At 42.1% G+C, this 26,393-nt stretch overlaps 1 protein-coding gene across 1 annotated transcript in view; it reads right to left on the reverse strand.

Moving 5' to 3' along the window:
- LOC106575984 (proton myo-inositol cotransporter) overlaps positions 1-21,714 on the reverse strand; it is a 76,251-nt gene extending 54,537 nt beyond the window's left edge. Inside the window, exons 1-3 of the mRNA XM_014152761.2 lie at positions 20,859-21,714; positions 10,584-10,743; positions 1,541-1,749 (exon numbers count right to left, since the gene is read on the reverse strand). Of these exons, the coding sequence (XP_014008236.2) occupies positions 1,541-1,749; positions 10,584-10,743; positions 20,859-21,405 (916 nt within the window). The 5' untranslated portion in view covers positions 21,406-21,714. The remainder of the gene's footprint in view (positions 1-1,540; positions 1,750-10,583; positions 10,744-20,858) is intronic.
- Positions 21,715-26,393: the final 4,679 nt, after the last annotated feature.

Here is a 26,393-nt window from a genome sequence, read left to right on the forward strand (position 1 = left end):
TGAATAAAAACATGGGGTGAGTTTTCTGGAAGCTTCGTATAGGATTAAGATAAAATAATTTTAGGAAAGATTATCTTGGATGAAAGATTATCTTAGTAGTAATAAGATCACAGGAAATTCATACATGACTGGCATTTCTATCATATTCTACACCAGAGATGATAGCCCAATGCTTTAATATGATAGACTATAACAAAGTGAAACAGATCAGAGAGCAGTGACTGATACAGCAAGTGTTGTTAGTTGTGTTGTTGTTGATGTTGTGTTGCTCTGTCACCCTGTGTCTCTGTAATATATTGTCCTTTCATCCAGAGAGAATTGACTGCTACAGATATGACTATGTTGTGATGTTGTTGTTATTGCCATTGTGTTGCCCTGCCACTTTGTATGTGTCATTGTGATTATTATTGCTCTTTAATCCTGGATGTGTTTGGGTGGTTAGAGTGACACACACTATCATCACATCAGAGGTGATGGAGACAGGGAGCGAAAGAGGGAGAAAGGGATGAGGTTACCATGGAAACAGAGATGTCAGGGAGCAAGGGGGCAAAGGAAGCCCTTGTTTTCCCAGGTGTGAGCCTATCTCCCCAACACCCAACAATGATCAGAGTTACAATTTATTGCCAGGGGGGTACACTCTAGCACTCTGATTGGCTAAGGCTCCCCATTATGGACCAATCCCAGCGTGAGGTACTCAATTACAGGTTAGTGTTTTCTGCAGGACTGTCAGGAAGGGTTAATTACAGAACAAAGGAATGATGCCTGTTTACCTCTCCTCTCCTTTATTTTCCCTCTCTTTTCTTTTCAGGAGTTGGCTTGGTGTCATTGGACTAATAAGAGTTATTACATGTGCTGAAGGCTGGACTGACCTTACTGTATACAATGCCATTTACTTGATAATGCAGTACAAAACTCTCATTCATCTAACCATTGGTTGTCCATGTAGGCTACTTTCAATATATGTGTACATCAGATATTCATGTCAAAAAGTGGATATATGCAGTTTATCATGTATGGTGGTTTCATTGAGTTTGAGTCAGTGCTTAGGTCTATGACCATGCCTTGACCCATATATTTCCATACACTCACACATATACATTCACTTTAGCACTGACCCTCAATGGAGACACAGTGACTACCATAATTAAGCTTCTTTCAGAAAATGTTCATAGAAAAACATAGAAAAATATCTTCAATGTCCTTGGTTTCTCCAGGCGATTTAGTCTAATCTGAGTCGCCTGGCTCTGACAGACTGACTTTTAGTGCTGTTTTGTGATTCTCAGAAGAGGTCAATGTTCTCAGAAGAGGCTAACTGTTTTGTCCCACATCATGGGAGTGTAACACCGAGATTATATAACAGCTGATAAAGCTTTCTCGACTGAGCGCAGAGAGCATAGAGAGAGAGAGAGACAGACAGTGGGCACATGGACCACTGCTCTCCCGGTGTGTGTGTATGCAAGTTTGTTTGTGTGTGCGTGTTCGTTGATGCATTCATTCATTTATGTGTGTCTTTCTCCTGAGCCTCCTGCTCCCCTCTCACCTCCTCCGCAGTCTTTCTCCTCCTCCTCGATGCTGTTCTTGATGCTGTCGTACTCCTCGTCAATGTTCTGATTGCCTCTAATCTGGCTGAGCACGCGCCGGGCCTTCTGGGTAAGGCCTTTCTGGATCAGCCAGCGGGGGCTCTCTGGCAGGAACAGAAACCCCACGAACTGGAGCACCGCAGGGACCACCGACAGACCCAACATATACCTGGAGAAGAGGAGAAGAGGGGGAGAGAGGGGGGCGGTGAGGGGGAGAGAGAGATAGAGAGATGGAGAGAGCAATATATTAGTTGTTTCATCTGTGAGAGTGACTCTCTTGCAAAATGAGGAACCCCATGAACCTGAGTACAGCAGGGACCACTGGCAGGAAGGGGGTAACGAGGGATAGAAAGAATTGAATATATTAGTTGTTTCATCTTTGAGAGGAGAAACTCCATGAACTGCAGCACAGCAGGAACCACCAATAGACCCAACATAAAGTATACCTGGAGAGGGGGAGAAGATAGGGAGAGGGGGGAGACGTGGTGGAGGTGAGGGATGGAAAAAGGGAGGAAGAGAGAGAGAGTGGAGAGACATAGAGATAAATTAGCTGTTCATCTGAGAGGGTGAGAGAGGAGAAACGCCATGAGCTGGAGCATAGCAGGGAACACTGATGGGTTGCCTCCCACAATGTAGCAATGTTCCAGCATTCACATCTGTGGTCTACTTAAGCCTCGTTCACATTACCCATAAACACTCCATTACGTTGCACCGGATGTCATGCACTTCAATGGGAAGGTCCACAACGGAGTGGAATGGCAATGCCCCCTTGCAGTTGAAGGCTCTGTTGCGAGACGGACGCCGCATTCTTTAAAATGTTCCAAACGTTGTCAAAAAACAGGTAGTTACCAAACAACTGAAGATGAAAATGTATTTTCGGTGATGGCTTTATGGGATAGCTAGCAACTTTTAAACAATTACCCATTCCTATAAGTGAGGACTATTTTAAAATGTTAAATAATACACATTGGCTCATAAGCCAATTATATTATGACTGTTGCCCACTTTTAAGTTTATTGTGATGGTAATGACGTTTGTTTTTTATGATAATTATTAAGTCGAAGAAGGTACAACTTCTGCTGTTTCTAGGAAACTTAACAATGGCAGATATGGCATTCATCTTTGTTATTGCTGATGAAGTGGATGCTATCGAAATGCCACTTCTCCTACACGATGCTGAACATGATTAACATGGTCCAAGGAATTATTATCCTGATGAGGTAATTAGATACTAGCCCAAACTCTTTCTCTTTCTCACAATGCTTTGGTTCTGACTTCAAGTTGCAATTGGTGAGGAGCACCTGCAGAAATTCACAAGCCTTGTTTTGTATTTCTGTGATGGTTTTCTCAAAATATAACCAGGTAGGCTACTAGAACATATATACACTGCTAAAAAAAATAAAGGGAACACTTAAACAACACAATGTAACTCCAAGTCAATCACACTTCTGTGAAATCAAACTGTCCACTTAGGAACCAACACTGATTGACAATACATTTCACATGCTGTTGTGCAAATGGAATAGACAACAGGTGGAAATTATAGGCAATTAGCAAGACACCCCCAATAAAGGAGTGGTTCTGCAGGTGGGGACCACAGACCACTTCTCAGTTCCTATGCTTCCTGGCTGATGTTTTGGTCACTTTTGAATGCTGGCGGTGCTTTCACTCTAGTGGTAGCATGAGACGGAGTCTACAACCCACACAAGTGGCTCAGGTAGTGCAGCTCATCCAGGATGGCACATCAATGCGAGCTGTGGCAAGAAGGTTTGCTGTGTCTGTCAGCGTAGTGTCCAGAGCATGGAGGCGCTACCAGGAGACAGGCCAGTACATCAGGAGACGTGGAGGAGGTCGTAGGAGGGCAACAACCCAGCAGCAGGACCGCTACCTCCGCCTTTGTGCAAGGAGGAGCAGGAGGAGCACTGCAAAATGACCTCCAGCGGGCCACAAATGTGCATGTGTCTGCTCAAACGGTCAGAAACAGACTCCATGAGGGTGGTATGAGGGCCCGACATCCACAGGTGGGGGTTGTGCTTACAGCCCAACACCGTGCAGGACGTTTGGCAAATTCGCCACTGGCGCCCTGTGCTCTTCACAGATGAAAGCAGGTTCACACTGAGCACATGTGACAGACGTGACAGTCTGGAGACGCTGTGAAGAACGTTCTGCTGCCTGCAACATCCTCCAGCATGACCGGTTTGGCGGTGGGTCAGTCATGGTGTGGGGTGGCATTTCTTTGGGGGGCTGCACAGCCCTCCATGTGCTCGCCAGAGGTAGCCTGACTGCCATTAGGTACCGAGATGAGATCCTCAGACCCCTTGTGAGACCATATGCTGGTGCGGTTGGCCCTGGGTTCCTCCTAATGCAAGACAATGCTAGACCTCATGTGGCTGGAGTGTGTCAGCAGTTCCTGCAAGAGGAAGGCATTGATGCTATGGACTGGCCCGCCCGTTCTCCAGACCTGAATCCAATTGAGCACATCTGGGACATCATGTCTCGCTCCATCCACCAACGCCACGTTGCACCACAGACTGTCCAGGAGTTGGCGGATGCTTTAGTCCAGGTCTGGGAGGAGATCCCTCAGGAGACCATCCGCCACCTCATCAGGAGCATGCCCAGGCGTTGTAGGGAGGTCATACAGGCACTTGGAGGCCACACACACTACTGAGCCTCATTTTGACTTGTTTTAAGGACATTACATCAAAGTTGGATCAGCCTGTAGTGTGGTTTTCCACTTTAATTTTGAGTGTGACTCCAAATCCAGACCTCCATGGGTTGATAAATTGAATTTCCATTGATTATTTTTGTGTGATTTTGTTGTCAGCACATTCAACTATGTAAAGAAAAAAGTTTTTAATAAGATTATTTCTTTCATTCAGATCTAGGATGTGTTGTTTAAGTGTTCCCTTTATTTTTTTGAGCAGTATATTTTTGCAGCACATGGGATATGCTCTGTTTATCATTACTTCATGCCCTTGTACCTTCCTCATTATTATGTGTATTGTGAAACATGGAATTGTAACAGAATTGATTAAATGAAACTTGCATGTTTACTGAAACTTAAATGAATCTTACTGTATGGTAATTGATTGTGATTCAGCATCACTACAGCCTGGAGTGTAAATTCTTTAATTCTCAGCCTTTATGTTCCTTTTGTCAGTAAGCATGTAAAGAACATAATTTGATTCAATCACATAAAGGACAAAACACTCCCTGTACCGTACTGTACATCAGTTTACATACTGGATAAACAATATGAAAAGGATTAGACGATATGTACATCAGTTCACATAAGTTACTAGGTAAACACTATTTCAAGCAGTCAAATGAACTTGGTATTAACCCCACGACTGGTGTCTGGGATACTTGCTCATTAAGGGCCAGTTTCCCAGAAACAGATTAAGCCTTTAAAATTGCCAGCTAAGAAATCCCCGACAATAACTAATATTAGAGACAAGACAGATAGGCTATAACACGGGACACAACATTACAGTTATATTGTTGCAAGTAGGATATTTCATTTATTTGTGTTAGACATTTGGATCACATGAAGGCATATGGAATTTGATTGTAAGTATGTAAGGATGAAGATGTATTTAACGTCTAAATAGTCATCCACCCAAAACAGTAAACATGCAAGTTTCAAGTTTTATTAGTCGTGTGTACGGGATAAGCATGGTATACATCGTCCAACGAAATGCTTAAAATGTATAAAACAGTAACATGTATTGATAATAACCAATGATCAACCATTTATGACCATGTATTGCCTTTTGCTTCCAAAAAATCAAAATATGGTTGTCTCCCACAATGCTTTCCGGTCGACTGCACTCGAAAGTTCATGACCTATGATCACATGGTTGTTGTAAAGGTCATGCAGTCGACATGTAGTCATAAGTCTGAGAATTTGTATACCCATAAAGCAACACACTTTGAAAGGCAGTGACCAACGTTGGTCAAGGTCTTGACAAAAGCACTCCGCTCGAATGTGCCCATAATCTCTGTGTTACACTCCCACCCTTCATCAAGCGTAAACGTGTAGACCAACAGTGAAATGCTTACATATGGGTCCTTTTCCAACAATGCAAAGGGACCCGTAAGTAAGCATTTCACTGTTAATCTACAGCCGCTGTTGACGAAGCATCTGACAAATAAAATTTGATTTGATTTCTCAGGACCCACATGAAATCATTACCAGGCTAACAACACTGTGAATAATAACCTAACGTAACAACTCTGTTGTGTCATTGAACATTTTTCAAAAGGCTTCACAGGGTTGACTGTCAAATAGAAGTTTGCCACAAAGCAGAGCACATCATTAAAACCAAACTTTCAAGGACTCAGAGTTGGCACAAAAAGCAACTTGTCAAATCAGTAAAAAAAAAGAACAATGCAAGGACACATGCTGACAGCTATGGCTTTTAGAGACATTGAAATAAATACAGCACTTGTGGCAAGTTCAAGGACGCTGTTCTGAATAATGTCCTATAGCAAGACAAATCAATACTCACTTTACAAGGAGCCAGTGACACTCATGTCTAAAAAGTGTGGGAGGCTGTGTTTGAGCCTAGCTGAAGATCATTTTATTAGATGGCAATGTAGCATTTAGATTTACAAAAACAATAAACTGATGTTATCTTTTGAACATATCCCTGCTCTGCACTGAATGTTGAATGTTGCATCAGCTGGAGGCAGGATGAGGATCCACATCTTTGCTGCTGACATTTACACTGATCTGATCTGCTAGTCCAGACTGGACCTGCCATCTGATGTGACACGATTCACAGATGACAGATGGATGAATAATTTTAAAAACTTAATGAAACTAGTTGGCTACATTTCAATGTCTGTACTAGCACACCACTTGGAAGCATTCCCAATACAGTCTGTCTCAGAAATCAACAGTTATCCTAACACCTGATATATCCCACTGAAAACTTGTTACAGACCAGAATATGAAAACCTGAAACTAAACACAAACAAATAGGATGAAGTCTACATCAACAAGGTTAGCAGCACTGTGTCCATGGCCATGATGTATACATGATGCATAAACAACTGAAAGTAGTGGTGTGTTGAAAGTCAGTGCCAGATGTTGGAATGTGACAAGTGCAGTGGGAGGGAGCATTCAAAACATGCAGATTGGTCTTAAAGGCCCAGCGCAGTCAAAAACGTGATTTGTTGTGTTTTGTATACACTGAACTGTGTGCCAGTAGTTCAAACAGACAGCTCGGTGCATTCAACATGTCAATACTTCTCATAAATACAAGGAGTGATGAAGTCAAACGAAAGGAGAGATTGACATGCATATTATTAATATTAGCTCTCTGTGTATCGTGCTGCCCTCTCTGTGTATCGTGCTGCCCTGTTCTGAACCAATTGCAATTTTGCTAAGTACTTTTTTGTGGCACCTGACCACCCGACTCAACAGTAGTCAAGGTGCGACAAAACTAGGGCCTGTAGGACCTGCCTTTGTCACACTCGTCGTTTTGAACAGACCAAGGCGCAGCGTGTATAGTGCTCATCTTCCTTTATTTTAAGAGAACACTTAAACAAAATACCCAAACGACAAAACAGTTCCGTCAGGCACAATAACTAAATGGAAAATAACCACCCACAAAACCCAAAGGAAAACAGGCTGCCTAAGTATGGCTTCCAATCAGAGACAACGAAAGACACCTGCCTCTGATTGGAAACCATACTCGGCCAAACCTGGAAAACGAAACATAGAAAATGAAAACTAGAACACATTCCCCTAGACACAAACAAACCCCAAAACACACAAAACAACCCCCCTGCCACGCCCTGACCATTCTACTATGGCAAATGACCCTTTTCACTGGTCAGGACGTGACAGCCTTGTCGATAGTGTTGTTAAGAAGGCAGAGCAACGCTTTATTATGGACATACCTCTCCCCATTTTAGCAACTGGGTGGGATTAAAAACAAACAAAAGACATCTATTGTAAAATATACTGTGTCTGTAAAATGTAAACTCAGCAAAAAAAGAAATGTCCTCTCACTGTCAACTGGGTTTATTTTCAGCAAACGTAATGTGTGTAAATATTTGTATGAACATAAGATTCAACAACTGAGACATAAACTGAACAAGTTCCACAGACATGCGACTAACAGAAATGGAATAATGTGTCCCTGAACAAAGGGGGGTCAAAATCAAAAGTAACAGTCAGTATCTGGTGTGGTCACCAGCTGCATTAAGTACTGCAGTGCATCTCCTCCTCATGGACTGCACCAGATTTGACAGTTCTTGCTGTGAGATGTTACCCCACTCTTCCACCAAGGCACCTGCAAGTTCCCGGACATTTCTGGGGGGAATGGCCCTAGCCCTTACCCTCCGATCCAACAGGTCCCAGACGTGCTCAATGGGATTGAGATCCGGGCTCTTCTTAATGACCGTTCCAGAGATGCATGTTCATTAATTGTTCATGCATGGGAAACAGTGTTAAACCCTTTACAATGAAGATCTGTGAAGTTAATTGGATTTTTACGAATTATCTTTGAAAGACAGCATCCTGAAAAAGGAACATTTCTTTTTTTGCTGAGTTTATATAGCATGTATAAGCTGGAAGTAAAAGCCTAAGAGTTGTTGTCCATTAGTTTACTCTAATTAGGAGACGATGGTAAGGTTAGGGGAAAATAATAAAGGAATATATATACAGTTGAAGTCAGAAGTTTACATACACGTAGCCAAATACATTTAAACTCAGTTTTTCTAAATTCCTGACATTTAATCTGTGTAAATATTCCCTGTTTTAGGTAAGTTAGGATAACTACTTTATTTTAAGAATGTGAAATGTCAGAATAATAGTAGAGAGAATTATTTATTTCAGTTTTAATTTCTTTCATCACATTCCCAGTGGGTCAGAAGTTTACATACACTCAATTAGTATTTGGTAGCATTGCCTTTAAATTGTTTAACATGGGTCAAACGTTTTGGGTAGCCTTCCACAAGCTTCCCACTGTCACGTCTTTCGTAGGTATTGGACCAAGGCGCAGCGGGTTGAGTGCTCATAGTTACTTTATTGAACACGAAAACAAGAAACCAAGAAAACGTACGAACGAACAGGATGCAGGCTAAACACAAATCTATGCAACTACAACTACCCACAATACCCCATACAAAACAACACCTTTACATAGGACCAATCAGAGGCAACGAGCAACAGCTGCCTCCAATTGAAGGTCAAATCAAAAAACTGAACATAGACGTAAACAACCTAGAACTAACATAGAATACACTAACCTAGAACCTGAACCTAAAACCCCGGTACACTCTAAACCAACACCCCTCCCCAAAACACATAGCCCCCCCCAAAAAAACACTCTAAACAAATACCCCTTCTACATAAACACATAATATAACAAACCCCTAAATACCCCCTGCCACGTCCTGACCAAACTACAATAACAAATAAGCCCTTTACTGGTCAGGACGTGACACCCACAATAAGTTGGGTGAATTTTGGCCCATTCCTCCTGTCAGAGCTGGTGTAACTGAGTCAGGTTTGTAGGCCTCCTTGCCCACACATGCTTTTTCAGTTCTGCCCACAAATGTTCTATAGGGTTGAGGTCAGGGCTTTGTGATGGTCACTCCAATACCTTGACTTTGTTGTCCTTAAGCCATTTTGCCACAACTTTGGAAGTATGCTTGGGGTCATTGTCCATTTGGAAGACCCATTTACAACCAGGCTTTAACTTCCTGACTGATGTCTTGAGATGTTGCTTCAATATATCCACATATTTTCCCCTCCTCATGATGCCATCTATTTTGTGAAGTGCACCAGTCCCTCCTGCAGCAAAGCACCCACACAACATGATGCTGCCACCAATGTCCTTCACGGTTTGGATGGTGTTCTTCGGCTTGCAAGCGTCCCCCTTTTTCCTCCAAACATAACAATGGTCATTATGGCCAAACAGTTCTATTTTTGTTTCATCAGACCAGAGGACATTTCTCCAAAAAGTATGATCTTTGTCCCCATGTGCAGTTGCAACCTGTAGTCTGTTTTTTTTATGGCAGTTTTGGACCGGTGCTTCTTCCATGCTGAGCGGTCTTTCAGGTTATGTCGATATGGGACTCATTTTACTGTGGATATAGATACTTTTGCACCCGTTTCCTCCAGCATCTTCACAAGGTCCTTTGATGTTGTTCTGGTATTGATTTGCACTTTTCGCACCAAAGTACATTCATCTCTAAGAGACAGAACGCGTCTCCTTCCTGAGCGGTATGACGGCTGCGTGGTCCCATGGTGTTTATACTTGCGTACTATTGTTTGTACAGATGAACGTGGTACCTTCAGGCATTTGGAAATTGCTCCCAAGGATGAACCAGACTTGTGGAGGTCTACAATTTTTTTCTGAGGTGTTCGCTGATTTCTTTTGATTTTCCCATGATGTCAAGCAAAGAGACACTGAGTTTGAAGGTAGGCCTTGAAATACATCCACAGGTATACCTCCAATTGACTCAAATGATGTCAATTAGCCTATCAGGAGCTTCTAAAGCCATGACATCATTTTCTGGAATTTTCCAAGCTGTTTAAAGGCACAGTCAACTTAGTGTATGTAAACTTCTGACCCACTGGAATTGTGATACAGTGAATTATAAATGAAATAATCTGTCTGTAAACAATTGTTGGAAAAATTACTTGTGTCATGCACAAAGTAGATGTCCTAACTGACTTACCAAAACTATAGTTTGCCAACAAGACATTTGTGGAGTGGTTGAAAAACGAGTTTTAATGACTCCAACCTAAGTGTATGTAAACTTCCGACTTCAACTGTATACAGTGTATTTTTATTTACCCAAAAATATATGGGAGATTGAAAATGATGCAGACAATTATATTGATGGAATCTACAATCTATGTGCACTATTAAAGCTGATCTACCCCCTAAAAGAACGAAAAAAATAAAATGGAGATAAATGATGCTCCATGTAAAATCGTTGAGATATTCAAAGATGAGGCATGTAGAGCAATTGTCTCACCTCCATCCATTGTGGCGTAGGTAGCTGAAGGCCCCATCTATGATGCTGGCAGTGAACTGGCCTCCCGTGATGAACAGTGTGTTTATTGTCACCAGCTGGCCTCTCAGGTGGGGGGGAGACGTCTCAGCTATGTACACTGGCACCGTCATGGACGCAATACCTACTCATGTGGGATGGGGCAGAGGAATAGGGAAGACACGATGAGGAGTGTAGAACCGGACAGTGTAGGGTGAAGATGCCCCTAGACGCTAATCTCGGATCAGTTTAGCATTGGGGGAGGGGAAGCTCATACTAGATCTGCACCTAGGGGAAACTTCACCCCAGAGCATACAGTACAGTCAAAGTTTATGGATAAGTGCAAATTCAGCTTTTATGATCAGTTCAGTTCACTGGTTTACCTAATTCAATAACAATGGTATAGAGTCTGAGTTAGGCATGAAACCACATATCCTCTCCACAATCAAATGGAATCTGAGTGTCCTCAGCCACATCTCTCATCTAGAGAACCTGACCAATCAAAACACTCAACCACAGAGCTGCTGCACCAATCACACACTAGCCATTAGGGCACTAAAGAGCCCTCATCATTGTGCACAACATCAGTCATGTCTGACAGACTGAACAACATCAACCACAACATCAGTCCTCTCTGAAACCAGATCTACAACATATATCTTAAGTGCATCCACTACATCAGAGATACTGTAGCCTATACAGCATGTAAGTCAGTGTTGTTGTCAGCTGCTGCAGCCACAGACCATGCCAAAATGACTACATATTTACACTGACTGCTGGAACAAACATGTGTTTGCCCGGATTCATCAGAAAAGGGCCGTGACATCACCGCTCTGCTCTGCGCCACACCGATAAGGGACTATTAATAGCACTCAGAGTGCACTGCTTCCTGTCTCTCCTCCAGTTGCCCGGCAGACGACGTAGCTACCTGTTACCATGGGAACCGCTTGCTTCGCCATGCAACCTTGCCGTTATACGACACCGGCTGGGGTTAATCAATATCTCGGAGACACGAGACGTTTTAATGGCATTTTATTCTTCTTCTTTTTTTTACCCAGGAGTGAGGGATGGAGGGATGGGTCTGACTGTTAAAGGGGCCCTAGGGGCCCTAGGGTTCTAGTGGCCCTAGGGTTGTCATTCATACGGTACACACCTGGGGTGACCAACCCTAGAGGTGTGGTTGATTGAGTTGCCAACTACACTTGTAGAGTTACTAGGTGTGCAGATTTTTGCTCCAGCCCTGCAGTAGCCTAACACACCTGATTCAGCTGATCATGGTCCAGACTCAGAGTGAGGTCCTTGATTAGTTTACTATTTCAGTCAGGTGTGTTAATGCAGGGCTGGAGCAAAAGCATGCATACCCAGTCGCTCCAGTGGGTAACACCGCCAAGTAAATAACTAGCTGAGCATGCTTCAACATTGATAAAGGGTTCAACTCTGTTTGCTCTTCTGTCAAAGGCTGCTCCTCTACATATCACATTTTACATGTTAGTCATTTTATTTTCATCATACACATGCAGAGAGCAGAACAAATAACTGAACCAAACACTTGGTTGTGAATGGAATTAAGAGTATTGGAGAGTTTATTATGTTGGAAAGTTTTTAATGTGGATTAAAATAAAGGAGAGAGAGATGCTGAGAGAGAGAGATAGGCAGAAAGAGACAGACAGACAGCTAGAGAGAGAGTGAATGTTTTTGGGATGTTATCCTAATGTTAGATAAAACCCTAATGCAGGACATACACTACACAATTTGGGCACAAATTCAGCACGTTTTTGCCATCCTAGACAAATGTTCATGATCGAGGTGAAATCCTATGAACTTGGTATAGGATCAGTACGTCGGGACACGCCTAGTTTGAGAGGGTCAAGGATGCACAGATGATGGCTGTTCCATTTTCCAGACCCCTGTTGGATGTCCCGATAATTTTCTGACATCAGAAATGTTGGTTGTGCACCTTGCAGTATGAGAAGTGCTATGACGCGATTGGGCAGGGACCACTGCCAAAAGCCAATGAGCACTCAGCATGTGAGACCAAAACAATAATGGTGAAGTGGACAGCAACAACAACACACCATGTGGACCGAGGTGACGGAAGACAGATTGGTGGAGCTGTGGACAGAGCACAACTGTCTTTTCAATATTACCTCTGAGTCCTACCGTGACAGAAACCAAGAAGATCATTTCATATCATCATTTAAAGTCAATATTCTGAGATCCCGTCTCTTTTTTTATGTTTCTGCACATACTAACGTGCACAGTTTGCGTGTTGGCATTTTTTTTCTTACAACAACTGAGAAATGCAGTGCAAGATCAATTAGTGAATCACCGTGTAATGTGAGCACCACCGTCCTGTGGTTGAGGATGGACGGAATGAAAGATTTGGGACAAGGAAATCTGGAAATGTGAGCACATCCAAGTTGTTAAGATTTTAGAAGTTGTGTAGTGTATGCCCAGAATAACTAGAACTTCATGTAAATCTTAGCTAATGTTCTAGGAATGTTCCCGGTTTGCAGTGCGGATTCTGAGAGAGTGGTAGAGCCCTAGCCCTCCTTTCCTCCCCATCACTCCCTCCTGCTCTTGTTATCAGCGACAGTCTTTGGTCAGTCCTTCTGGTCTCCCCAGGCCTCTACTCAGTTCTCAGACACATGTGGAGTCCACCAGCACCAAGACTCTCACAGCCACGGCCACAGTCACAGCCATCCATTATAATGACCTCTCCTTTCAGGACCAAGGACAGCGGCACACACTATCCTGAACGAACTAGCATCATGTGTCAAAGGCTTTCTATTTATAGCAAGTAGTCACCATGTCGAAGTCATGGAAGTCACAATGTGGGTTTCAATGGAGGACTAGCAGCACTTTCTATAATACAAAAAGTGCATGGTACTGCAGTAGGGGTCATAGATTTTCAGGATCAGTATTTTATTTAACCTTTATTTTATCAAGGAGTCATACTGAGACCAAGGTCTCTTTTACAGATGAGGCCTGAATTACATACATTACAGAAAATACACACATCAAAATATCAATACAAAATGCAAGCAGAAAGAAAACGCGGTAATAATATACAAACACATTCATCAGTAATAAGGTCCTCAATCAGCTTTCTGAATTCACCTAGAGGCACCAGAACATCACATTCATCAGTAATAAGGTCCTCAATCAGCTTTCTGAATTCACCTAGAGGCACCAAAACATCACATTCATCAGTAATAAGGTCCTCAATCAGCTGTCTGAATTCACCTAGAGGCACCAGAACATCACATTCATCAGTAACAAGGTCCTCAATCAGCTTTCTGAATTCACCTAGAGGCACCAGAACATCACATTCATCAGTAACAAGGTCCTCAATCAGCTTTCTGAATTCACCTAGAGGCACCAAAACATCACATTCATCAGTAATAAGGTCCTCAATCAGCTTTCTGAATTCACCTAGAGGCACCAGAACATCACATTCATCAGTAATAAGGTCCTCAATCAGCTTTCTGAATTCACCTAGAGGCACCAGAACATCACATTCATCAGTAATAAGGTCCTCAATCAGCTTTCTGAATTCACCTAGAGGCACCAAAACATCACATTCATCAGTAACAAGGTCCTCAATCAGCTTTCTGAATTCACCTAGATGCACCACAACATCACATTTAAGAACATTTTGAAGATTGTTCCACAAATAAGGTGCAAGACAACTAAAAGCTGATTTACATAACTCAGTAGAGACCAAAGGAGTTTCCAGAGTTAGCCATCCCCGAGATGGGGTGTGGTAACATTATGTCTAAAGTTTAGAAATGCTGTTAGGTACAGTGAGAATTTTTGTAAAAGGGCTTTATAAATGAAAACATAGCAATGTATTGTGCAATGTAACCTATGTGACATCAAAGAGGGCCAACCAACTTTCTGGTAGAGAATGCAGTGATGAGTACTAAAATTGTTGCCGTAATAAAGTGCAATGCTCTATGATGAACCGCATCTAACGGCTTTAATGAAGTGGCAGCTGTGTTCATATAGATGATGTGGCCATAGTCTAGGACCGATAGGAACGTTGACTGAATAATCTGCTTTCTTCTATTTAGCGATTTCTATAGAGGAAGACCATTTTTATTCTCAGCTTCTTAACTAACACATCAATATGCTTAAATCATCAAACTTATTTTTATGCGCTCTAGGGAACAACATATACTTAGTTTTACCTGCATTCAGTACTAATTTCAGGTCAATAAAGTTTTTCTGTAAAGCAATGAAGTCAGACTGTAGTTCAGATAGAGCCTGGTCAATCGTGGAGCCAATAGCATACACAACAGCATCATCGGCATACAAGTGCAGGTTAACATTTTTTACAGACAAGTCAATATTGTTAATGTAAACAGAAAAATGTACAGGACTCGACCCCTACAGGACACCTTTCGTAATATCCACAAAACCTGATTTAACACCATCATTAGATTGAGTTCTATCTGTCAAGTCATTTTTAAATCAGGTACAATATGTTATGATTGAGATCAAATTAGGACATTGACTTCAATGTTGTTGGTCAATAAATACCTGTCTGTCCATAATAAAACTGACAATATCATTCAATAGAAACAGATCATCATCATTCTGTGCCTTATAGACATACCACAGAACAAGGATGCATCCCTAATGGCAGCCTAATCCCTATTTAGTTCACTATTGACTAGAGCCCTATAGGCCCTGGTCAAAAGTAGTGCACTATGAAGGGAATATGGTGCCATTTGGGACTCTGCACAGTTCTCCAATGTGTTCACCTAAAGGTCAACTCCCCAATAATTGCCCCAAGATGGTGAGATGAACCAAACCCCAGGCTTGTGTTAAAGGCCAGTCAAAGGTACGCATTTCTGCCTCCTCCTGACAAACGGCAAGAATGACCTTCCCTCAGAAATGCTAAGCAATTAAAGTTATGACGAGCCCAGCCTGCCGTCATGTAAATGTAATTGGACGTGTGACAGGGTACGCTCGGAATACAGTGGGGTCCGAAATTATTGACACACTTGATAAAGATGAGAAAAAATTACTGTATAAAATACGGAGGTACAGTACCAGTCAAAAGTTTCAAGGGTTTTTCTTTATTTTTACTATTTTCTACATTGTAGAATAATAGTGAAGACATCAAAACTATAAAATAACACATATGGAATCATATAGTAACCAAAAAAAGTGTTAAACAAATCAAATAACATTTTCTATTTGAGATTCTTCAAAGTAGAATAACAGCTTTGCACACTCTTGGCATTCTTCAACCAGCTTAACCTGGAATGCTTCCCACATATGCTGAGCACTTGTTGGCTGCTTTTCCTTCACTCTGCAGTCCAACTCATCCCAAACCATCTCAATTGGGTTGAGGTTGGGTAATTGTGGAGGACAGGTAACTTTATGCAGCACTCTATCACTCTCCTTCTTGGTCAAATAGCCCTTACACAGCCTGGAGGTGTGTTGGGTCATTGTCCTGTTGAAAAACAAATGATAGTCCCACTAAGCGCAAACCAGATGAGATGGCGTATCGCTGCAGAATGACGTGGTGGCCATGCTGCTTAAGTGTGCCTTGAATTCTAAATAAATCACTGACAGTATCACCAGAAAAGTACTCCCACACTATCACACCTCTTCCTCCATGCTTCACGGTGGCAACCACACATGAGGAGATCATCCGTTCACCTACTCTACATCTCACAAAGACACAGCGGTTGGAACTTAGAATCTCAAATTTGGACTCATTTCCACCAGTTTAATGTCCATTGCTCGTGTTTTGTGGTGGATGAATCAGAATTAGTTGGGTAACAGATAATTAAGATGTTTTATTAGTATAATATGCTTATGTGCGATACTTGTCATTAGAAAGTGTCCTTTGGACTCTGGTGTCTTTCAGTTGCACGTTTCCCTTAGCTGGGGCTCAGTCACTTGGGGCCCAGAGAGGGGAGAGGTCAGACTTGTTTTTTACATGTTGCTATGCAGAATATCAGCAAGGGAGGAGGACAGAATGAAACATTGTCTTCATTTGTGCATGTGTCTTTACCTATTCTTAAACCATGTGAAGGGACGGCGTGATTAATGGGGAACCAATTATTTGTCTCCACAATGTCTGTGCGCTCCCCTTAGTGAGCTTGTATAGGAGTGGGGTCAAGAGGGGGTTTGCTTGAGATGGGAGTATCTAGAGTTGACAATTGATATATGCCTTTGGATGAAATTGTGTTTTTGTTCTATGAAGTACCAGGGACGAGATTAGAACCTCATCATTAGGGATCAAAATGAATGATAATTTATAGCGAATGCTATCTGGCTGTGGATACTCCTCTCTAAAGTAAACAGTCTTTCTTTGTGAACCGTTCCTAAATGTCTGTGGTTTGTCATGTCAAAGGGGGGTGGATATTTGCTATAAAATATCTCAGTAGCCATTGTGATGGGACCTTCCTTTTTCAATGGTTCATTCGAGAGAGTGCATTACTGAAGGTCAAGTGCTTTTGCAAAATATCTTAATTATTACAGTAAATATGTAGTTTAACTCAGACTGGTGTGTTTGTAACTCTCCTCATTTGGTAAAGCAGAAATTAGCCACCACAGTTTCTCGGCCCAAACAAGTCTCTTCTTCTTATTGGTGTCCTTCCCTGTAGCTCAGTTGGTAGAGCATGGTGTTTGCAACGCCAGGGTTGTGGGTTCGATTCCCACGGGGGGCCAGCACAGAAAAAAAAAATATGAAATTAAATGTATGCATTCACTACTGTAAGTCGCTCTGGATAAGAGCGTCTGCTAAATGACTAAAATGTAAATGTAAATGTCTTTAGTACTGGTTTCTTTGCTGCAATTCGACCATGAAGGCCTGATTCAAGCGGTCTCCTCTGAACAGTTGATGTTGAGATGTGTCTGTTACTTGAACTCTGTGAAGCATTTATTTGGGCTGCAATCTGAGGTGCAGTTAACTCTACTGAACTTATCCTCTGCAGCAGAGGTAACTCTGGGTCTTCCTTTCCTGTGGTGGTCCTCATGAGAGCCAGTTTCATCATAGCACTTGATGGGTTTTGCGACTGCACTTTAAGAAACTTTCACTGTTCTTGAAATGTTCTGGATTGACTGACGTTCATCTCTTAAAGTAATGATAGGCAGTCGTTTCTTTTAGCTTATTTGAGCTGTTCTTGCCATAACATGGACTAGGCCTTTTACCAAATAGGGCATTCTTCTGTATACCACCCTACCTTGTCACAACACAACGGATTGGCTAAAACGCATTTAGAAGGAAAAAAATTCTACAAATGAACTTTTAAGAAGGTACACCTGTTAATGTAAATGCATTCAAGGTCACAACCTCATGAAGCTGGTTGAGAGAATACCAAAAGTGTGCAATGCTGTCATCAAGGCAAAACTGTGGCTACTTTGAAGAATCTGAAGTATAAAATATATTTTGATTTGTTTAACACTTTTTTGGTTACTACATGATTCCATATGTGTTATTTCATAGTTTTGATGTCTTCACTATTATTCTACAATGTAGAAAATAGTAAAAATAAAGAAAAACTGTTGAACTGTATATTTTATGCTAAAGAAAAAGGGAAATTATATTATGCTATATTAATACAATTTCTGAGAGAAATTAACAAGTAATAATTGTTTTTCTCACACCCCTGTTTTCAATACCTTTCAATACCTTAACCTTTTGAGGATAACGACATGAATCCTTTTTCTAAAATGGGAGGGATCTTAGACCATTTCTCCATACATAATCCTTCCAGATCCTTGATATCCATGTGGGAGCAAAATAGCTCCATAGCATCAAAGGTCCACCACTATTTTTTACAATAGGTATGCAGCCTTATGCTCATGCATTCTCAATTCAACGCCGAAACCACCACTGATGTGTGTGGCCAAAGAGCTCACTTTTCATGTCATCTGACCAAGTCACCGGTTCCAATCCAAGTGACAGTGCTGTTTGGCAAACTCCAGGCATTTACATTTGTTGGATGAGATGAAAATAGAGCTCTTTAGCCACACACACCAGCGGTGGGTTTGGCATCAAAATGAGTAATGCATGAGCAGACATAAACCCAATGCCTAGAGATGGAGAGGCAAATGTAACCCGTGTGACCCGATCAATTAACTATTTCGATGGCCGGATAAACTGCTTCTTTCAATCTTTGGAAAATACTAACAATTAAATTTGTTTTGGAAGATTGATGTGTCTGAGGGGTAATATTGAGCGAGAAGAGTGAGAGTCTACTGTGTGTGTGTGTGTGTGTGTGTGTGTGTGTGTGTGTGTGTGTGTGTGTGTGTGTGTGTGTGTGTGTGTGTGTGTGTGTGTGTGTTTTAGGTGCGTGAGTACGTGTGTGTGTGTGTGTGAGAGAGAGAGCAGTTTTTGAAAGATAAAAGGCTGATTCATATTTACACAGGCTTACTCTCTGGGTCTATTAATTGGTGTCCAAAACAAAAACTGGCTAATCACTATGACTAGCACACTCAAACAGCAAAAACACACAAAGCATAGCACCCTTCGTCCATTCCTCCACTTGTTGTGCTCAATGAAGCCAAGAATTAAGACAAGGCTTAACAGTGATGACTTCCAAGCATGGCACACTACTTTACCACTACATGATTTTAATGCCCAAAGTAACTCCATATTATGAACATTATTCTAGTAACCATGACAGGCCAATCTTCAATTCCAATCAAAGGCAACATCAAGACTACGAGTCACCCAGAGGTTGCTATAAATACCTTTGGTACATCGAATTCTCATTGAATGCCAAACAGTGTGAAATCATGCAAAAGCCTACTCCCTCCAAAAATACCATAGGCCTAGGCACTGCAGTCAGATATCAGTAACCCTGACAACAAGCCAGTCTCAAAGTAGTGGGATGAAGCTAGCAACTTCTAGTTTGATTATTGCTTTGGTATATGGCTTAATAAAGTATTGACTTTAAGTTTAACCTACATAGATTTTGGGCAATATAACCCATCACATTCACAACTAGGTAGGCCCACCCACGAGGATACTATTGGCACACAGGTCTCACTTATTTTTCATGTTAGATGACTCAATAGCCTAAGAAGTAAACTTTTTCAGTTTTGTATTAGGTTTGCCAATCAAAACACTGTAGCCTACAAGGCATGTGCTGTCATGCTTGCACGTTAGTTGCCCTCTGACGATGGTAGCCCAAATTGTCTGAGTGTAATAAACTAGGCTTACCCATACACAGATAACCTCATCCCTAGTCTAGGTGAACGAGATTAGCCTGAAGTGAAGAGTAAATTCAACAACTTTCTGAGGACAGTGGAAGTTGATAAAGGAGCTTCTTCATTGTTAAAAGTAAAACGTACGCATTTTGCTCCTTGACCTTCATCAAGATTTAACTAATCTCTCACTGACAGACTAAATCTTAGTTTCTGGCCTTCTGTGTTGGTTGTACAGATGAAAAAGGAAGAGGCTTTTCTATATTTCAAAATGGCCTCATATAGGCTCAGGGACCAATCACAATAGGACACAACACATGATGTGATTGGTTGCAGAAATCTGACCAATAGCATTTAGGCCCTATAGCTAAACGCCTCCTCTAATATTCTATATGTAAAACCCTGAAAACCCCAGGGGCATCTTACCCCTTTAAGGTTGGGATTTTGTTTCTAGCATTAATGTAAGCACATTTCAGGTGAATCTGGAGGTTATAAATCATACAATATCTTAAACTGCAGAAATAAATCATACAATATCTTTAGAAACGTTGATTTTGACTAGGAATGTGAGTTAGCTAGTTATTTAACATGAGCTAGCATCTGTTGGGATTTAAGAGAATGTGCAGGTGATGTAAAAATAATTTTAAAAAATGTGTTTTAGGCTTACATTAAAACCTCATCAAAGTTTAATAGTGAGATGTGCAATGCCATTTTGTTTCAATATTTGATTGGTCTAATAAAATATAACTATCTTTCTGGAGTCAATTACTAAAAGGTGACTAAATAAAACGGATTAAATGGATTTTCAGAGGGCCTCTTGCTCCATAGGGAGGGGCATCTTGCCCCAATAGTTAGGCAAGACACCCCTTTTCTAGAATTTGTATTTTAATAACTAAAAAAGTTGTCAACCTTGTCCATTTATTTTCTGTTTCCACATTCTTAACAAAGTTCGTTTTTTGTGTGTCAGCAATTACATTTTTGTTACCCTACCTGTAAACAGGTCATCTCATCCCCAGGCTAATTGTCTTGTGAACGAGATAAGTAAACAAGTGAAAAGTTGCAGAAACTAAGGAGACACCTTACCAAGTCCAAGCCCGACAATGAGACGTCCGACCAGGAGAACCTCCTTATCGGGAGCTGCGCTAAGCACTATTCCCCCAGATGTGAAGGTAAAACTAGCCAGGAGGATGCAGACCCTGCGCCCGAAAACTCCGTTCAAGAACCCGCCGGCCAACGCGGACAGCGCGGCTGCAGCCACAGTACTAGAGATCAGAACCTCCTGCCATAGGGCGCTGAGATTCATCTCCCTCTTGAGCAGGAGCATCGCTCCCGAGATCACCCCGGTGTCATAGCCGAACAGAAAGCCACCCAGCGCGGAGAACGCGGCCAGAACATAAACAAACGCAGGTGTGAGATCTTGCTGGAACTGTTTACGCGCCTCTCTCTCCAGGTCCCCGGTGGAGGTGGCGGTAGCGGCACTGGCAGGGACAGCCTGGCTGTTGATGCTCGCGTTGGACGGAGCTTTGATGAGGCTCCGCTCTCCATCATCGGTCACCTTCTTCTTCCTCTCACCCATCAGGTTGCTCATACTACGAAGACTATAGTCATTGTCGCTCGATTTTCGGGACATAAGGGAAACAAACGCACCCACGAAATGTTCACAGGACTGTAGTTGGTTGGTGAGTTAGTTGTTAAGAGTAAGAGTTGTTTGTTGTCCTCAGTCGAGCAAGTGTGGTCCAAAAATCGTTAATTATTGATCATTCAAGTTGACAGAAGTTGGTCTGTACCCGTGGTCACAGGCTACAGAAGTGTCATCGCAGTGGTACTGATGAGGGCTTCTCTCTCTCTCTCTCTCTCTCTCTCTCTCTCTCTCTCTCTCTCTTTATTTTTTTGGAGCCGAAGAAGGTAAGGCAAGGAGGAGAGATGGTGTGTTCGTCATTGCCAGCGTCGCTCTGACGTAAAGGCATTGCTCTCCTGCAAGCTGCCATCTAGGCACTGGCCGTGTTCCAGATAATTAAAATGACTGTAGGTGTCTGACTGATTTACAAATCACGTTGCATCATAAATAACGACTCGTTATTAGTTGTAGATCAGTCAGTCCATCACAATTTACCAATGATACATTGCGGTTTTGATCGTCTCGTACACTGCCATCATCATGTTTTCAATTCAATATGTTTGGCAATATTTTTTTAAGCCTATGTAGGGCAATGTCTACAAAATGGATTTAGATGTGATTGTAGGATATTTCTGGTTGATTTCCGCTTGTTTATACTTTAGGCTACATTTCCACAATATTACAGTAATCCAGTGATATTGTCTCATCTAACTATTTGAAATAGAAAGATGTGCAATGTGGAAATAATATCCCCCTACACCTGTAATATCCCCATCACTTTCCTATTTGCTTTTCTCCTCAGCAAATGCAATGAAGTTGTGCCCTCTTCAGGGCAAACCTCAATATTTCAATTATATGAATTGAAGTGCTTGTTACAGTGTAGAGTGGTTTACCTTATGCAGGTGGTGGGGATATGCCCTGACATTTAAACAACTCAGTTTTTTCCCTTTTGATTGTCATTTTGTGGGACCTATTTTATGTTTCATAATGTCCAGTCGGTGGAAGATTTATCAACACAAGCATGATGATAGTTTGAATCACTGTGAATGTGTAAACGTCAATATAGTGGTTCAATATCGAACTCTTCCTGGCTAATATTTGTGTCATGCACAAATTATTTCACTTTTCAACGGTTTAAGTTACAGAATATTACGACCCAATTCCTGAAAGCTACCAGTCTAACACATATGTGCCTTCTGTTTCCCTCCCTGGTACTCACAAGGACTTGACTGAGGGAAATCAATTCAAAGCATACTTCCTTCAGACTTCCTTCAAATGTCAACAGTGAAGAGACGACTTCGGGATGCTGGCCTTCTAGGCAGAGTTCCTCTGTCCAGTGTCTGTGTTCTTTTGCCCATCTTAATCTTTTATTTTTATTGGCCAGTCTGAGATATGTTTTTTTCTGTGCAACTCTGCCTAGAAGGCCAGCATCCTGGAGTCTCCTCTTCACTGTTGACGTTGAGACTGGTGTTTGTGGGTACTATTTAATAAAGCTGCCAGTTGATGACTTGTGAGGTGTCTGTTTCTCAAACTAGACATTCTAATGTACTTGTCCTCTTGCTCAGTTGTGCACCGGGACCTCCCACTCCTCTTTCTATTCTGGTTAGAGCCAGTTTGCGCTGTTCTGTGAAGGGAGTAGTACACAACGTTGTACGAGATCTTCAGTTTCTTGGAAATTTCTCACATGGAATTGACTTTATTTCTCAGAACAAGAAAAGACTGATGAGTTTCAGAAGAAAGGACTTTGTTTCTAGCCATTTTGAGCCTGTAATCGAACCCACAAATGCTGATGCTCCAGATACTCAACTAGTCTAAAGAAGGCCAGTTTTATTGCTTCTTTAATCAGAACAACAGTTTTCAGCTGTGCTCACATAATTACAAAAGGGTTGTCTAATGATCAATTAGGTTTTTAAAATGATGAACTTGGATTAGCTAACACAACGTTCCATTGGAACACAGGAGTGGTGGTTGCTGACAATGGGCCTCTGTACGCCTATGTAGATATTCCATAAAAAATCTGCCTTTTCCAGCTACAATGGTCATTTACAACATTAACATTGTCTACACTGTACTTCTGATCAATTTGACCCCAAACTCACGCCACTCCTCTCAGGATCCTTCCCCCTTGACCCATCTTCCTCTACTTTCTTCACTGCCTTTGCATTTGAACAACTTCTGCACTACTCAAACTCTGGAAACCTCAACCTGCCCTTCTGCACACTTCTCACATCTAGGAACCTCCCTCCTACACACTGCTGCCTCATGCCCATAAGCTTGACACCTGTAACAATGTAATGTATTCGCCACAAAAGCTTGTACAGGATAACTTATATATCCTAACATCACTTTGTCGGGCAAAGACTCAACATCAAAATTCAAAAGAACAGAAAATGACTCTTCTGTTTCACCACTCTCGCCACCCTGTCTGTGTCGCACCAAATGACGAGCATCACAAACACCGGGAATCTTCCCCTTCAGTTGGTCAACTTCTACATTTACTGCAACCCCAGTAATCACTACTTTCACTAGCACCCTTTTCTTGAAAGTGAAACAATTCAAATGACTTGCCCCCATTCGTTTAACGCCAAGCGCCTTCTCCCTCTGACCAGCACAAACACAAACAATTATTATAAGACCACTTCTGGTTACCCTGACCGATTCCACAGTACCCAACTCTGTTTTCACCCACCCTGAAGCCACAAATAGATCAGCCAAAAGGCAAGGGTCCACTTTTTCCAAAAACTTCACTCCTACTGTCACAGACTCATCATTATCCAGACCCTCGGTGCAAGCCTCAGGCTCCGAGAACTTCACCACACCTACCACCTCCGATACTTCTCCCTCATTCACGTCCATTTCTCCTCCTGTCTTCATCTCACTCTGCTTACACTTTCTACTGTTCTTCTTTAACAAACTATCTCCCTTTTTTCCACCATTTTTAACTGACTCAAGCTCACCGTCTTCCTCCCTCTCTCTCATAGACCTCCTCTGCCTCTCTTTTTCCCTCCATTCCTCCTCCGTATTCCAAGTAAACGTCTCCTGATAATACTGCACTTCTCCTGACATACATCTTGTTCTTGCCTTGTCAAGGGACGCCATTTAACCGGCTGTCACAATCTCCATACAATCACCACAAACCCCAACGGGATGTCTCTCATTTGTATCTGGAAGTAGCTAGCAAGTTAGCTACAGTGAGGGGAAAAAAGTATTTGATCCCCTGCTGATTTTGTACGTTTGCCCACTGACAAAGAAATGACCAGTCTATAATTTTAATGGTAGGTTTATTTGAACAGTGAGAGACAGAAAAACAACAACAACAAAAATCCAGAAAAACGCATGTCAAAAATGTTATAAATTTATTTGCATTTTAATGAGGGAAATAAGTATTTGACCCCCTCTCAATCAGAAAGATTTCTGGCTCCCAGGGGTCTTTTATACAGGTAACGAGCTGAGATTAGGAGCACACTCTTAAAGGGAGTGCTCCTAATCTCAGCTTGTTACCTGTATAAAAGACACCTGTCCACAGAAGCAATCAATCAATCAGATTCCAAACTCTCCACCATGGCCAAGACCAAAGAGCTCTCCAAGGATGTCAGGGACAAGATTGTAGACCTACACAAGGCTGGAATGGGCTACAAGACCATCGCCAAGCAGCTTGGTGAGAAGGTGACAACAGTTGGTGCGATTATTCGCAAATGGAAGAAACACAAAAGACCTGTTAATCTCCCTCGGTCTGGGGCTCCATACAAGATCTCACCTCGTGGAGTTGCAATGATCATGAGAACGGTGAGGAATCAGCCCAGAACTACACGGGGGGATCTTGTCAATGATCTCAAGGCAGCTAGGACCATAGTCACCAAGAAAACAATTGGTAACACACTATGCTGTGAAGGACTGAAATCCTGCAGCGCCCGCAAGGTCCCCCTGCTCAAAAAAGCACATATACATGCCCGTCTGAAGTTTGCCAATGAACATCTGAATGATTCAGAGGACAACTGGGTGAAAGTGTTGTGGTCAGATGAGACCATAATGGAGCTCTTTGTCATCAACTCAACTCGTCGTGTTTGAAGGAGGAGGAATGCTGCCTATGACCCCAAGAATACCATCCCCACCATCAAACATGGAGGTGGAAACATTATGCTTTGGGGGTGTTTTTCTGCTAAGAGGACAGGACAACTTCACCACATTAAAGGGATGATGGACGGGGCCATGTACCGTCAAATCTTGGGTGAGAACCTCCTTCCCTCAGCCAGGGTATTGAAAATGGGTTGTGGATGGGTATTCCAGCATGACAATGACCCAAAACACACGGCCAAGGCAACAAAGGAGTGGCTCAAGAAGAATCACATTAAGCTCCTGGAGTGGCCTAGCCAGTCTCCAGACCTTAATCCCATAGAAAATCTGTGGAGGGAGCTGAAGGTTCGAGTTGCCAAACGTCAGCCTCGAAACCTTAATGACTTGGAGAATATCTGCAAAGAGGAGTGGGACAAAATCCCTCCTGAGATGTGTGCAAACCTGGTGGCCAACTACAAGAAACGTCTGACCTCTGTGATTGCCAACAAGGGTTTTGCCACCAAGTACTAAGTCATGTTTTGCAGAGGGGTCAAATACTTATTTCCCTCATTAAAATGCAAATCAATTTCTAACATTTTTGACATGTATTTTTCTGGATAATTTTTTGGTTATTCTGTCTCTCATTGTTCAAATAAACCCACCATTAAAATTATAGACTGATCATTTCTTTGTCAGTGGGCAAACATACAAAATCAGCAGGGGATCAAATACTTTTTTCCCTCACTGTAGTTAGCTTGGGTGCTTGACTGCTGTTGTGAGGCCAGAGCACTCGGATCAACCTTACTCCTCAGCCAGAGCATCCAATGTGTGCTCCGAACGCTCCGAGAGCAAATCGCTGTAAATTTTCGAATGGAAAATCTGACAAAGCTCTGAATTTACGAAAGCCCAGAGAGCACTCAGAGCACACTCTGGTACTCCAGATTGAA

Source organism: Salmo salar, chromosome ssa17, assembly GCF_905237065.1.
Source record: "Salmo salar chromosome ssa17, Ssal_v3.1, whole genome shotgun sequence".
In the NCBI taxonomy this organism is placed as follows: Eukaryota; Metazoa; Chordata; class Actinopteri; order Salmoniformes; family Salmonidae; genus Salmo; species Salmo salar.